This window comes from Chelmon rostratus, chromosome 1 (genome assembly GCF_017976325.1).
Source record: "Chelmon rostratus isolate fCheRos1 chromosome 1, fCheRos1.pri, whole genome shotgun sequence".
NCBI lineage: Eukaryota > Metazoa > Chordata > Actinopteri > Chaetodontiformes > Chaetodontidae > Chelmon > Chelmon rostratus.
Window position 1 is genome coordinate 27,441,444 of NC_055658.1, and position 15,389 is coordinate 27,456,832.

General features: G+C 40.4%; 1 protein-coding gene across 2 annotated transcripts in view; it reads right to left on the bottom strand.

Moving 5' to 3' along the window:
• Positions 1-15,389, bottom strand: part of tspan4a (tetraspanin 4a) — a 132,258-nt gene that overhangs the window by 46,140 nt on the left and 70,729 nt on the right. For both annotated transcript variants that reach the window (XM_041937660.1, XM_041937652.1), the window contains one exon: positions 4,439-4,630. In XM_041937660.1, the coding sequence (XP_041793594.1) occupies positions 4,439-4,630 (192 nt within the window). The remainder of the gene's footprint in view (positions 1-4,438; positions 4,631-15,389) is intronic.

Here is a 15,389-nt window from a genome sequence, read left to right on the forward strand (position 1 = left end):
TCATCCAAAGTTTACACAGAACCTAACACTGAACTCATTAAAATGGCCGGATATTTGACCAGGTTACTATACAAACTTAGCTTTTGCTTGCCGTTAGCTGCAGACAACCAAATTTTATGCTCAGTGATTAGATGTTACTGACCAAAGTACACCTTGCGAGTCATATCTGACTTTTGTGCCTTTGACTTTTTACAAAACAAGCAGATATTTACTTCCACCAAGGAGGTCATGTTTTTGGTTCACCTTATTGGTTTGTCTGTTTGTCTGACTATCAGCAGGATTGTGGAAAAACTACTGGCACGATTTATAGGAAACTTAGTGGAAGGCTATAGCATGGGCCAGGGAAGAATTACATTTTGGGTCCAGATCCGAATCACAGCGTGGAAACAATGGAAACATTTCTCTCTTTCATTAACAGTGCGAGATATGGCCTTGGCGGGATAAATGCCCTACATGTTCAAATCCAATAGATGGATGTAAAGTTCAATATTGACAAAACACAGCCAGCTGTAGAAATACGATGACTCTAAATCACAATCCACATTCCCGTGTACCAGTGATCCTCTGAGGTAGCCAACCAATGTTGTTGCTCAAACTTTATACAGAAAGCAGTCGTTATGGAGCACTCAGGAACAGTGGTTTCATGGGGCAACTGATGCAACTATAACAATTGTGACAACACTTTTTTTCTCAAACTAAGGCGTGGCTGTGGAAATTTCTGGTTTTCACAAAATTAAAGGTCCTTTATCGTAGAAAGTTAGATTTCCATATCACTGCTCTCAGCCACACCCACGGTTGCGGTTGTAAAAATACTGGCAGAGCTCATGGTGCCTGCTCAGGCCTGTGAGAGCTGACCAATCAGAGCAGACTGGCCCTTTCAGGAGGCGGACCTTATAGAGACCGGCACAAAAATGAAGTGTTTCAGACAAAGGGTGAATAGAGGTGCTGCAGCAATGGACAGGATGAGAAATTTTTTTTTTTAGTATGTGAACATCTTCTAGTAGACACCAAAAATAAAAATGTAAACCTGAAAGTGAGCTTCATTTAGGGCCTTTAAGTATGTGTGTATGTTTACTTATTTACAAGTACATATAAATACACAGCTGAGATGATGAGGCTTCATAGTTTGACTTAATTTCTCTAGTTTTTGTAAGTCAGTATAGCCAGACATATATCATGGTTGCGCTCGCATATCATTGATAAGTGGACTTTTGGCCTTGGCGCAGGTCTGCAGCCTTCGACTGCCCTTCTACTTTGTAATGCAGTAGCTCATCTGATGTGCTTATGATATAAGCGTGAGAGTTGGACGAGCTCAAACGGCCACCTTGTGCTGTCTATACTTAGACTTTACTTCCAGAACCACACCTGAAATACCTCCTTAGTTATATTCGCAATTCTATACTTCTAACTTTTGCAGACAGATCTTGTTTTCATCACTCACAGCATGAAGCTGAAATAAAATAAGTTTTCTGTTCTTTTAAAGGCTTCTTTTGAGTGATCAGTCTCCACACGGATGACTGACTACACATTAAGAAAATCTATGTATGAAGATTCAGAATCCAGATCACAGAATAAAAAGCATATTTTGTAAACTGTAAACCAATGACTGTGATTGTTGCTATAAATTACGAAACACAGAGAAGGCAATAATACTTTTGTCAGACAGTAATTCCTCAAATATCTCCCTGTGATGATGCAATACTCTGCGTCCCTCATCAGTGATCAACATGCTAATTAGCCCTGAAATTTGAAGGGAGAAAAGTCTTTTCTAATCTCGATGAAGAACGGGCTGCTCTGTCACTCATTAGAGCAGACTTATAATTTGCCTGGTCTCATTACATTGACACGGCGCAGGAATTCGCCTGGTCACTGTGGAGAAAATGTCATGGATCATGCTAATGATCGACACTCAGACTTATTCCCACAGAGCTCATAATTGCTTTCTCCTGCTGTGCCATTTTTCTTATGATTAATGCTATTTTTTCCCCACCCAGAATTATTCTTCCTGATAAATGCTGCACACTGCTGGTGCTTGATTACATGAGCTTGTTTGTTTATCAAAATACATATCAGTCTTGTAAGACTCTGGGGGTCACACTTTATCAGGGATGCCTGGTTCGAAAGTGGAGCTCAGCTCAAAATTTGTCGAAATTAGACCATAAAAAGGTTCAATATTTGATGTCAAACACTTCCTGTGCCCTGATTTGCATATTAGTGTGTATACATCTCATTTTTCCCCATGGCCAATTCAGGTCAGTGAAGTGTCAAACACTCCTGCTGTAAACTCATATCAAAATTCATCACGGCGCACAGCTCTTCTTGCTGGTTGTTTATTTAGAAATGTCTAATTTATACTTTTACTATATCTTTGCCTGCTGCCTACATTAGTTTTATCTATATTAGTATGCAAAACATTAAAATATTTATCAAAAGAAGAGAAGTTTGGAACCATTTACGGTCCTTAACTGTAAGTAATATTTATACTTTTTTAATGTGCTTTGAAACTGCAGGTAGCTGCACTACGTTTGAAGCTTTTTGCTAATTTTGAATGCTGAATAGTGGGAGGTTCCACATATCTACTCCTGATTTAGCTTTTAAAATAATCAGCACACAAAATTCAAATGTCATTTCGACTGAACTGGGGGACTTGAAATGTGACTTCGAAAAAAATAAAGCAGTTCAAAAACAAGAATTCACTGTAAAGTATTGCCATGATGGACAGTACAGCATCTGCACTTGTTATGATTCCAATGAAGCACTTGAATAAAAATAGCAAGATATTGTCAGTGCCCCTTAATTGCCATTAAGAAGAGACAAGGACATGTCAGCAAAATCGCTGCTGTAGTTGCATGAACATGTACAAGTTGTTTAAGTAATGCAGGTTACATTGCATCTAGTGGTGACTCCTCGACTCACCCTCCCCTGTGGTGTCCAATAAAGACGTGACAAACACACAAGGCCATCTCTAGAGCCAGCGTCTGGTTTTGTCCATTCTGGGCTACTGTAGAAACGTTCCCTCTGTAGATATAAAGAGCTAATTCAAAAGTAAAAAACATGGTTCATATTTTCAGGTGATTATACACTAATGAAAACATAACTATGAATATTATATTACATTTCTGTCAGTAGATCCCCCAAATCCTACACACTGGACCTTTAAGTGTATTCTGCCTTGTTTGCTTTGATTTAGCTGTCTGTGTAATACTGTAGGCGTACAGTACGGAAGTTGTATCAGTGTGGGCCGTCTGCACACAGGCATCATGGATGTGGCTTTGAATACAGTGGGAATGTGTGTCATTTTTCATTATTTGTAACCTGAGTTAGTGTAGCCTTTACACGTCATTTACATTTACATTAATATCTCAAAGAGCTGTGGGCAGGCTGTAATTTACATACTTAACAACATCTTAACAAGCTGAAAGTGAACGTTTTTGTTGACCATCAATTTTGATGGCAAAACAGCTGCAGCGTATTAACGCTAATGTTGTGGGTTTGCCAGTGAACCACAAATTTAAACTCTCGGCTGTTATTAACATGCATGAGTATGTATTATTTAAGCTTGGTCAAAGGTGGCTCCTTTCAAAAACTCTATCATTCTGCCTTTTTTCCAGCAGCGGGTTGTCCTCTTGATAAACGGCATTAGGTGATTATTTGGCAGACAGGCAGTTGGCAGCTACCTCTGTGGCTGTTGGATGTAAACTGACAGCTGGTGGATAGTGTTCTGTAGCCTGAATGTCCCTGTTCCCTTATAAACATATCATGTTATTGTTATATTCTGAATCCTGAATCCTGGTCTTCAGGATGTGGGGCTGTGAAGAAAATCGTCCAATCAGTCTGTGACGCTGATTCAAATGTCTGTCAGATATAAAAACCTTCACATTTTTACCTTTTGCATACCACTGCAACACATCTAACAGCCCAAAATACGTGATAGAAATTGCATCAACATACTGTAATTACTCAAAGTGCTTCCTCCTTAGATTTTGCCCTGATGAAGTTTTTCTGTCAATGCTGTACAATCTTTCCTTTGTCCCTAAAGCCATGGTGATTATCGAGACTCTAATAACTGCGCACTGCTGCTTCTGTTTATCACAAACAAACCCCAAATGTAAAATCAAAGACTTGTTGTGTGTGAGACATTTTCCTCTGTGAAGCTCACCCAAACAGTAGCTGCTCACAACACTCAGTGTCAAAGCTTTCACGAAATGGATTGATGTGATGTGCTGGTTGAATCTCCAGCCTGTCCTATCGGTTGACTTTTGACCAATACTAAAACAGAGACTTGTGAGAACGTCATAAGTTATTACGTCAGAGAAAGTCGGTGAGGTTATATGTCATGCCAACAACAACAAAAAGTATATGAGAACGTGGCAGCATCACATCAACACAGCCTTATCCTCGGAGATAGCATCAAAAACCATCTTGGCAAATAACTTACCGTCAGCAGCAGAGGGCGGCTCTCTTTGACAGCTCCCACACACCCCAGACAGCCAATCACCATGATGATGGTCCCCACAGCGATGAGCAGGTTGGCTGCCGACAGGGAGGGAAGGGATGATGACAGGGTGGCAAAGTTTCCCTGGGTCACTGAGAGCCAGACCCCCACCCCCAGGATGCCGCATCCTCCCAACTGCAGAGGAAACGCAAAGGGGCACGAAACTGTCAGAGTGCTAACAACGCAATCATCTTAAACACAAACACAGTCAAACAAGGCGATGCATAAAAATGTGTGCAGACTTTTTGTGGCTCTGGGTTTGCTTTTTAAACTGCATGCCAGGGAGAGCGTACACAGATTGAAGAGGGAAAACTCTCGCCAAAAGCTCAACAACCAGGATAAAAGATCAACAAAGCTAGCAGAGCAAAGCAACCTCCAACAAACCCAGTTTAAAGGAATTGTTCTACATCTGGGGAATTTCCTCTATTTGCTTTTTTTGCAGAGAGTTAGTGAGAAGATTGTTGCCACTCTAACATCCGTCCAGTAAATACAAGGCTATAGCTGGCAGCTGGTTAGCTTAGCTTAGCATTAAGATTGGAAGGAGGGGGGACACAGTTAGCCTGGGTCTGCGCAATGGCAGCAAAATCCGCCAACTAGCACTTCTAAAGCCTGCTAATTAACATGTCATATCTCATTTACTTAAGATGTGCAAAAAACCAAAGTGGAAAAATGACAAGTTGTGACTACTTCTCGACAGCCAGCAGTGACTTTGTGAAATTTTTAGTGGTTGCCTGGCAACTGGTTTCAGTCAGTCAGTGAAATTTGATGTTTGACGTTAACAAGATATACCCTGTTTATTAGTGAGCGTTAGAGGTGCTGGTAGGTGGAGGTGCTAAGCTTCCCAGCTGGAGCCACATATTGATTGTACAGGCGTGTGCTGACTCCCGGCAAAAACGGGAATAAGCATATTCTCCCAAAATGTCAAGCCATTCCTTTAAGGTCACTTTTACTGTGACCTGCAGTGCAGTTCACATCGTCGTGACTAAATTAACTTTCACAGTCGATAAATTTTTGCTATTTCACGTGTTTCATACTCTTCTTATTACAAACAAACAAGAGCTGCAAACATGAAGTCATATAGACTGATAGGCACGCATTCACTGATTGGTGCATCATCAGTGCTGCATGGACCCACGGGGGAAAATCAAATACCAGTGACTCACAGAAAGTCATGCAGCTCTCTACCGCACCTCACGATTTCTCTGGTGTCACAAACAGCTCACTAAAACTTAACTGATTATGAGCGTTATTAACCTGACTGTAACTTGACCTAACATATGATGAATAATGATGAACAGGCGGAAACAGGACAAAAAGTCTTTTTCATTAATACGATAGGAGGGATGGTTACTGAGTGTTTGCTTTCTCACTCGCTTTTTAATGAGGGGCTGCTTTTATCTTTCTGATGTGTCTGGGAAAGTCCCTGCAGTCGTGTGCTGGCATGTTAGCATGTTTACCAAATGATGTTGCATAATTATATAGGTTGCTCAAACGGAGCTCTTTGAATATTGTTTTCTTTAGAGTTCACACAATAACGACACTCTCGTTAAATCACACAGTCCTGGTGTTCGTTTGCTTTGGTTGGAAGCAACCAGAGAGCATCCTTTTCAAAAGGCCTCTGCCTAGTTTACGCTGTGCCAGAGTTCGACTGACAGCTTTCACACTATCTTAAACGTACCAAACCACATCTCAGTTTGTTTGTACCATGCCAGACAGGTTGGATGTGAAAGCACCGGAAGAGATTCAACCATAACACCGGTACAGAGATGTCTGACGGCAATGAAACGTGCATCGATTTTTCATAACATTACTACAGATTAGTATTTGCATCAATAACAAAATTTCCACTGCACCTATTAGGGCGTTTTTTGTTTTTTTTTTTAATGTACGTTTTAGGCACTAATTTATTTGAGGTTTGGCGTTTTGGTTCACTTACAGTTTTCTAAGCTTATTTTACCTCTATTAGACAGTAAACTGTAGACGGTGACCGGGGAGAAAGAGGAATAATATGCAACAATATCAACCAACTGGCTATGTTCATCCTCGACTGTCTGGCCACTCAACTCTATGTCCAAGAAATTACGTTTATATATCACTATATAACTAAAATATTACTACGTTTTACAAAGTATGTGCTGATAAATGTAATCACTGTCTGGATTATGTTCACAGGCAGCATTTTTTAGTGAATGAGGGTCTGCATTTATGTAACGGGACTGCGACTCCAGATACTTCACGTCCGCTGTCGCGTCTGTGGTTTAGTTGAGCAACAAAAGCACTTTGCTCAATGTTAAGGAAAGTTCGTGGATCATCATCATTGCTTATACCTATATGACAACTGGACTGGATATTTTGGCAGGAAACAAATTAAATATGTCGCAAATGAACATTTTAATGATACAGTCAGTATCAGCATTATAACAGATAGTAATCTATGTAAACTAGTTGTGTATAAACATAATATCTAGGAGACAGGGCAGACCCACGACTGGCCAGCTCATTTTATTGATAAAAACTGTTTGGGTTCACATGGTCTATAATTCTTTACGCATTTCAAAGAAAGAAAGTCTGACTTTCCCACTAAACATACTGAATTGTGATGCTATACTCATCATCACATCCACCAGAGAGGTTAGGTTTTAATATTTGAGACCAAGTACAGTCAGTCGGTGCCACTATTTGAAGAATTCAGCGGCTCTGGGAGGAAATCTGCACTCTTTGGAGTCCAGAGCCAGTGTGAATTCTGTTTTTTCCTCCTTTGAATGTTTTTTTCTGTAAGCACCACAGCATGTTTGCCTTCAGAGTGATAGCGAGGCAGAAAAGCAGTGACATTTATGATGGACATCAATAAGGATTTTCAAATCCATCCACAGGACACATTCATCATACACACACTCACACTATCTGCGGCCACTTGACAGGACTCCCAAAGGCAATAAGATTTACATGGCTGTATACACGATTATTGTTTCCCCCCCAACTTTTCTTTCTATTTCCAGCTTTAAGATCTTATTTAATGAGCTCTTGAGCTATAAGTAGGGCAAGGCTGGAATAAAAAGCACTCATGTGGGGCTCCATTCGCTGAGGCAGGTTTCTGTTCACTACCTGACACGGTTGGGAGACTTCAGCAGCTTGCAAATTAAGGGTCTTTGGGTCACTGTCATTCGCAACGGACCCTTTCTTCGCCCCAGAGTATATTCTCTAATGAAGATTGGCCTCAGTGAGACGGGTGAAGGATAAAAAGGGAGCGCTGGGAATTGATGGTGGTGCACATTTTGAGGTCAGATTTGTGAGCTCATTGGAGAGAAGGGTGTGACAACATGGTTGATGTTTACATGTTATAGATGAACAGGACATGCTTATCCACTTTAAACCAAGTTCTCCCCTAAAACTACAAGAATCATCAACCACAGAAACATTAATTTCCGCGAATTTTACAGCTATACATGCAAATTAACCTTGATACAAATGTGATTAACTTTGCTATCAGTTCATTGCTGGTCCATCCATATGGGTCTGCTTTTGTTTCAGATTAAGACATAGCTGTCTGTTTATTCAGACATGACAGCAGTAACAGATAGGAAGGCAGAAGAGTGATATCTGTTGGTACAAAGGCTGCATCAGTTAAAACTTATTTTGTCTTGAAGCTTTATGTAATAACCCTTGTAAGCGTGGGATTGTTCGGAGACTTTGTGCACTTCTTCATATTATTCTTCTCCATTTCCAACCTGCTTTCCGACAGGAGTCGGATCAACCAATCAGCTTGCTTGACGTGCAAATCCTTGTGTGTGCGAGCTACAGTTACCCATTACACCTTCCCTGCAGGGGGTTTGCGGAGACATTTACATGTGTCTTTGCAGAGGTGTAATGCCAGATTCACGAGTGAATGATCTCATCACATTTCCCCTCACTCTCTCATCATTTTTTCTGTGGCCGACAGTGCACAAGCGTATAATAATAATTTAGGTTATGTACCTCATTTAATTTGCTCCCACCTTATATGTAAAGCACACTGAATAAAAATGGAAAAATCAAAATTTTCTATAGATTTGATTATTATATGATTTATTGTATTCTGATTACATGACTCAAGGGTGTCCTTCAACCTCTCTTGCCTTGCACCACGAGGGGAAAAATATTTTTCATAGTCTCAGCTGGCATGAGAAGAATCTCCTCAGAAATTTAAAACTGTTCTTTATGAAATTTATTCTGTTTCCCTTCTGCATGATCGTTAAGATGTGCATTTATTAGCCAAGTTGAGTCAGTTTCATTCATATAGACCCGTATCGCAAATCAAGAATTTGCCTCAAGGGGCTTTACCATCTGTGCAGCATACAGATCCTTCGACCATCCATTCAGATAAGGCCTTGTTTCAGTTTCTCTCTGCTGCAGCCTTTACATTAATATGACACATTCATTTCAGAATTCGTTCATTCATCATTCATGTTGGACGTTTTACAGAAATGTTACTACGTACGACCTTATAAGATACGTGTTGCGTAAAAGACCTGGGCGCTTACAAAATTGGCATCACATTTTTGCGAGGGGCTACGTACTTTATATGGTAGAAATTCTCTAAATATTACATATTACTCCATCAAAATGATGTGTTTAAATTTCCCATCATTATTTCCCAAAGCCACGTCGAACAGCTTCATTTTGCACTTTTTTTCTGACCTAAAGTCCAACATGATCTAATACAGAGAAAAGCCAGAAAATCTGACATTTGAACAGCTGAAACCAGCAATTGTTGTCCGACTCATCAATTAACCGATGAGTCATTTCCACACTAGAATACTGAGCCAAGTATGTAATATTATACTGTAATGTAGCAGCTCTTACGGGGAGGTTCGCTCTCACTCTGATCACAACTGGTCTTGATTAGCACCCGTACCCAAAAACAGCAGTTTAAACCTTTACAGTCATACAGATTTGCAGTGTTTCAATTGATGCAGCCATCTGGACTGCCTCCTCTCACAGCAGGTTTGTGTATTTGAAACAGAGCCTCACAAGAGTACATAGTACATCGGAGTAGATGTACTTACCTCCTGGCCTTGCAATGAATAATACAGATGGATGTTTTAATGACCACATTCACAGAACATGACTGTCAGTGCTCTGATCGCATTGTAATTATGAGCACTCCATCTAGATCGTAGGTCTTATACATACATGAATAGAATACCAAGCTCTTGGGGCCAGGGATTAGCAGCTATAAAGGAATGCTTTCATGGGCACCACACCAGAAATGTTTGTATGAATTCACCTGCTTCATGTATTATTTCTTTTATGAGGCTTTGATGTGTGAGTCATGTATTCAGTTTGTCCCAAAAGACTGATGCGCACTGTATTATAGCCTGATGAGGTTTAAAGGTTGTTGGTTTTGTGCATTTTATACTTTAGATCTGTATGACTTTAGCTATCAATCTCATTTATCAGAGTAGTAGAAAACCCTGGAGGTAGGATATATTTCTGCACTTCTTTCCTGTTTGAAGTGTAAAACTGATTGCGGTCAAAGTTCGAAATCTGACCAATACTTTTTGGGATAATGTCTTTCAGTTTGGGATGTCCTGATCAAGGTTTTTAGCATATAAGCAATGCTGATTAAACATCTGTCTAACACATATCTGAAATAACAGGTGTAGCCCACTAAATTTGTTTTTCATGAGCCACCTAAAGTAAGGAAATTCGGTAGAGCAACCCTTTCTAACTCCCAACTCATGTCATATGGATGCTTGGTCAGGACCCCTTGGCAACATGCAGAGTAGTCTGGTGGACAGACACCCAGTTCTCACATCCAATGCATCAAACGATGTAATATGAAGAGCAAGAAAAGTCCATGTTTGGAGGAAAGTGGGTTGGTTGGATGGATCAAACACAGGACCTCGTCCCAGGAGACCAAGGTTTGCATCATGTGTGACACTAAAGAAAAGGCTGATTTCACTCTCACTAGTGGAGTTGCAGGTAGATAAACACAGTAAGGAAGTGTTATGAAAGGATCAAATTTCAATGGGCTTCATTTTAGCCAATGCTGATCTATTAATTATTATAGAAATATTAATTAATGAATAATGAATGGCTTGATTTCTTTTTAAAATGAGACAATCCCAGTGACAATTGGTGCCATCTTTTCAGTCAACTCTTTTCAGTCTCCCCAGTTCAGATCTGGAAGGGCCAGCCTGTCGAAAAGACAAATACTTTCAGTGCAATAAACTTTTTGACTAATTATGCATTTCCCCCCCTTTTATAATTCAACCGCTAGCAGAAAAAGGACAAGCATCACACCAGTGCCTATTTAAAAATCCAACAGATGCAGAGCAACATTGATCAGGCATTCTGGCCACCTGATGAATGTGTGTAAAGTCAATATTTATAACAAGTCCTCTGTAACTGCAGTCCAGAACATTGCATTCAAGCGTTTTCCGATCTGATGCACCAATCAACAGAATAACATCGTTCATCAGTGGCTTCACAGGCCTTTACACATCACTGTTAGAAAATCTGACCGCACTATGATGCAGGTTTGGTTAGGTTAAGAGACAAAAATGACTAAAAGATTATGGTTAAGGGTAATAAAGCTGCCTGGTTAAGGTTAGGGAATAATTATGGTTGTGGTAAAAAGAAACCAACACTGACTGACGGGAGGAAATAGGAACCAGCCTGTGTTCTTCTGTGCCGAAAAATCCAGTGTTTTGTTGATCCATCTGACAACATTCATTTCCTCCCTCTGCAGATTGTTACTCTACAACAGTGTCACACTAGTTACTGCTTTAATCCCGATGGACAACAGCCGCCAGAGGGCTTTGCCACTTGGACATAAACATGTTTTTTGGGCATTTACTGAAACAACTGATGCTGTCATTTTTTTGGAGGGGCCATCTTGTTTTAGCTCTGGCTGGTCTACACCAGCTTTGGAGAAAAATATCTGGCTCTTAAACTGTTTGACTTGGTCCACTGGCCACTCGTTTCCTTTGGTGGCGGCCTGGGTAGCGAACCCTTGGCTGTCTGAGCTGCTTTCTTGAAAATAGCCGCTTTGATTTTGCATGGGAGGGTTGGTGTGCACCTTAGGGCTCAACCATTCACTTTACATGCAGCTTCAGAAGCAAAACAGTGAGTTAAAGTTGGCTAAAATCTGTGTAGAGTTGGTTTGGACGATGATTTTTTGGATTCGACACTAGGAGCAACCCTTTCTCTTTACACACAGTCATTTGATTTGATAGCAAAAATGGAACTTAATGGAACTGATTTGCCTGATGAGCCGCAAAATTAAACTCCAATATTTGAAACTTTGAAAGGCCATAACAGCTACTTACAAGTTTAATTTTAATAAAACTCAGAGAGTTAATAACTTCGGTTAGACTGTATTGGCCCAAGGCGTGTCTGTGTCATTTCGGAGGGTCGACATGTTTCATTCGGTTAATATTTACATCTGACATTTTTATTTATATCCCCACCCAGCCCACATGCTTCTCGAGTGTCAGAGCTGAATAACTTGTGAGAACAAGGCAAGGCTGCCAACATAACACTCTCTCTGCCATGTGGCTGCAGATCGTGGCTGAAGTAAACTGCTTGATAATATTTTTGTTGTTGCACCATCAGTACATGTTGCAGTGTGAAAAGCAATGGCTTGTATAATTCATGCTAAATACATCAAGTTCTCATGTACCATCAACAAGAAAGGCCATGTGGAAGGTGCCGGCAAACGTTTCAAATAAGAGTCCCTCTGCATTTTCTAATCTGCCACCTTTATCAAGATCATGTTAAGTTTTGGAGACTGCTCGGCTATGATTACGAAAACATCGTGGTCATCTCATGGTTTTAGTGACCTGTGGATTGTTAACTTACATCATTAAGTCAATTTAACATATGGCAGATATTTTGTTGCCCGATTCCACTATTGTTTAGCCTTAAGTTTAAATTTGACAACTCGACTACTAAAAAACGATTCAGCATTTTCCCACTAGAATCTTTATTCCTGGCATTGTGAAGAGGACTTTCAAGCAGAATTTAGATGTTCATGTTGGGAAAAGACAACAAAAACATAATTCAGTAGTTTACTGAACAAGTAAGTGTTTTAACTTTTTACTTCTGGTGCACTGAGAGAACTTGGACTCATGATCTCAGTGTTTCCATGATCCTGTCTATGCTCCTGATGGGTGTGGGAAATTAACTGGGTCGAATTTGGAAGCAAGCTGTAAACAAACAATATTTAATCCTACTCAGCTGACTTCATCAAATTATCATCTCAGCCAAATCACATTCTTGAAATGCCCATGCAGATTTTGGTTGTGTTTTCTGAGATGTTGAGCTTTCCGTCATTGAGTCTTGAGCTGCTCACCAAGTTTCGTAGAGGGAAATTAGATTTCATTAGTGCTTCTCGCAGCAATGGAAAAGCAGGTTTTAAAAGCTTGACAGCACCAAAAAGAAACAGAAACAGTGTCCCACAGTGAAGTCTGTGGACAGTTGTCTTTCCACTACACACCTTTAGAACAGGCATGTCAAACCGATTCCATAAAGGGCCGTGTGGCTGCAGGTTTTCATTCCAACCAAGGAGGAGCAAACCAGGCAAACCAATCAACATCAAGGGATCACTTAGTAATCAGCTGAAGACTGAGATAAGATGATAAATTCATTCCAGCCTGGTGTGTTCCTCCTTGGTTGGAACGAAAACCTGCAGCTACACGGCCCCTTATGGAGTCAGTTTGACATGCCTGCTTTAGAATAAAATATTTCAGGCCTTGACCACCTTGTCTACGGCCTTCATGTTACCAAATATCTCTGCACGCAGGGGAATGCAAAAATGCTCAGAGCATGCCTACATCAAATTAAAGTCTACATCAATGATACTTTGATAGAAGCACATTCTGTTGAGCATATTGAGGTTAGCTTATTGTCCTGGGTGGTAGCAACTTAAAAACACAAACAATAGTAATTACGTATTTATTGATTTGTAGTTATTTAGCTCCTCTCTGGTGAGCGTCAGAAAGCACATTTCTTTATTTCTGTGGTCTTTCTGCTGCAGCAGGAAAAGCCAATGAACCTTCACACGTTAGGTAATGAAGACATTTGAGGAGATAATGTAGAAATGTCTCCGGGACCACCGCAACATGGTGGAGGCGATGATTACAGTTCACCTACACAACGGGGAGGGGCTGGGCAACACCGTATTTACACCAGTAATGTGGATGGTCTACAGATCCGTGCACGGCTCTGCTTATTGATTTTGTATCAGTCTTTAACACGATAAAATCATGTTTGTTAGCTGGATCCCAAGCGAAATATGAGCGAAGCTGGCTGGAGAGCAGATTTTCTTACTAGCAGGTTGTCGTGTTTGACAGTAAACTGTACGTCCTCAGAGAAGCTCTTTTCATCCACTTGCTCTGCTGAGGGCTTTGCACGCTCTGCTTTCATGGTTTATATACAAAGGACTTTGTTATAAAGTTTGCTGATCAGTCAGTTATTCTTACTGTACATTTCTATTGGAGGCAGAAGATGGATACGGCCTTTTTTTAAAATCATCTTGTGCTTCAGTGTGACGACTTTTCTGAATGTCTCAGAAACCAAGGACGGGGTTATTGATTTTTGACAATTTTATTTGATCTTTTTGAAGTTTTGGTCTGGTGTCCTGATTTTGAAACCTGACCCTGTCCAACAAAAACAGGCTTGAAAGGTTGAAGATCACTAAAGTTGGCCTCAGCTGGCTGAAATCTTTGAAGGGCATTTGCTCAGCAAGGCAAATGCCATCCTTGATGGTTATGGTTACCCCCTAGTAGAGGAGTTTAAATTGTTGCTCTCTGAGAGTCGCTTCAGAGCCCTCAAATGCTGCAGCAAAAAGAAGAAACACTTTCTTTTATATAATGTGGTCTTGGATGATACACCCCTCCTTGTACATTTCCGATTGTATTGTACTAAATACCATTGGATCTTACCTTCTTCATTCTATACACTGCTGTGTTGTTAATGCTGTTGTGTGTGAGTGCTCAAAACTTTCAATCCTAATATTCCACATTGAAAAATAAAACATTAGATAATAAACCAAAATCATGCATGTTTTTGCTGAAATGGTGTTTTTGTTGGTAAGCCATTGTGTAAACAGGAAGCCTCGGCTGTTTGCTGCCTTCAGATTGGGAATTTAAAGATGATAAACATCCTGCCCCTTGTTGCTGAGGAGAAGGAAAACACCAGACTTCCCTCCAGCACTTTCCACCCTCTCTGGTTTTCTCAGAGCTACAGTGCGGAGGGACGCTTCAACACGACTCAGACCTGTGCAGCTAAGAACACATTAGATAGATGTCACCAGCAGAATATACTTCTAATTAGGACTGCTAATGAAATTATGACAAACCGGCATCTTTAAGGCAGTGTGACTGAACATATGTTGCCAAAATAAAACTGGTAATTGAAAACATCGCACATTTTGTCAGAGAGCATAACTTGTTTCCTAAATCGGCGGGAGCCTATTAACACCAATCAAGCTTCGCACCAGCAGCCCGTTTGCAAAGACAAATTAATTCATTTGAACTAATTTAAAACTAGCCCCCCCGTTCATTTTTCATTTGAACTCATATATAACTACCCCCATTTCCATCCCATCTGTTCATTCTGAAAAATAGTTTTTTTTACAGGCTGTGAGAAAGGTGAAGAAAGCAAAAACACTCTTGTCTGTTCGCAGCAGGCAACATGTTCTTCATGAGTCAGAGAACACAGTCCAACATGACCGAGCCTGACATTCGAGAGTCAATAATGCAGCAGTGAAATACATACATTCAGGTATCATGCTCCCATCAGTGATGTGAAAGGCATAAATGACTGTTTGAAACCTGCTGAAAAGGTACATGACAAACATGAAGGAAAAAGTTGAGGTTGCCTTGTAAACCTCCATAACCAAAGACAC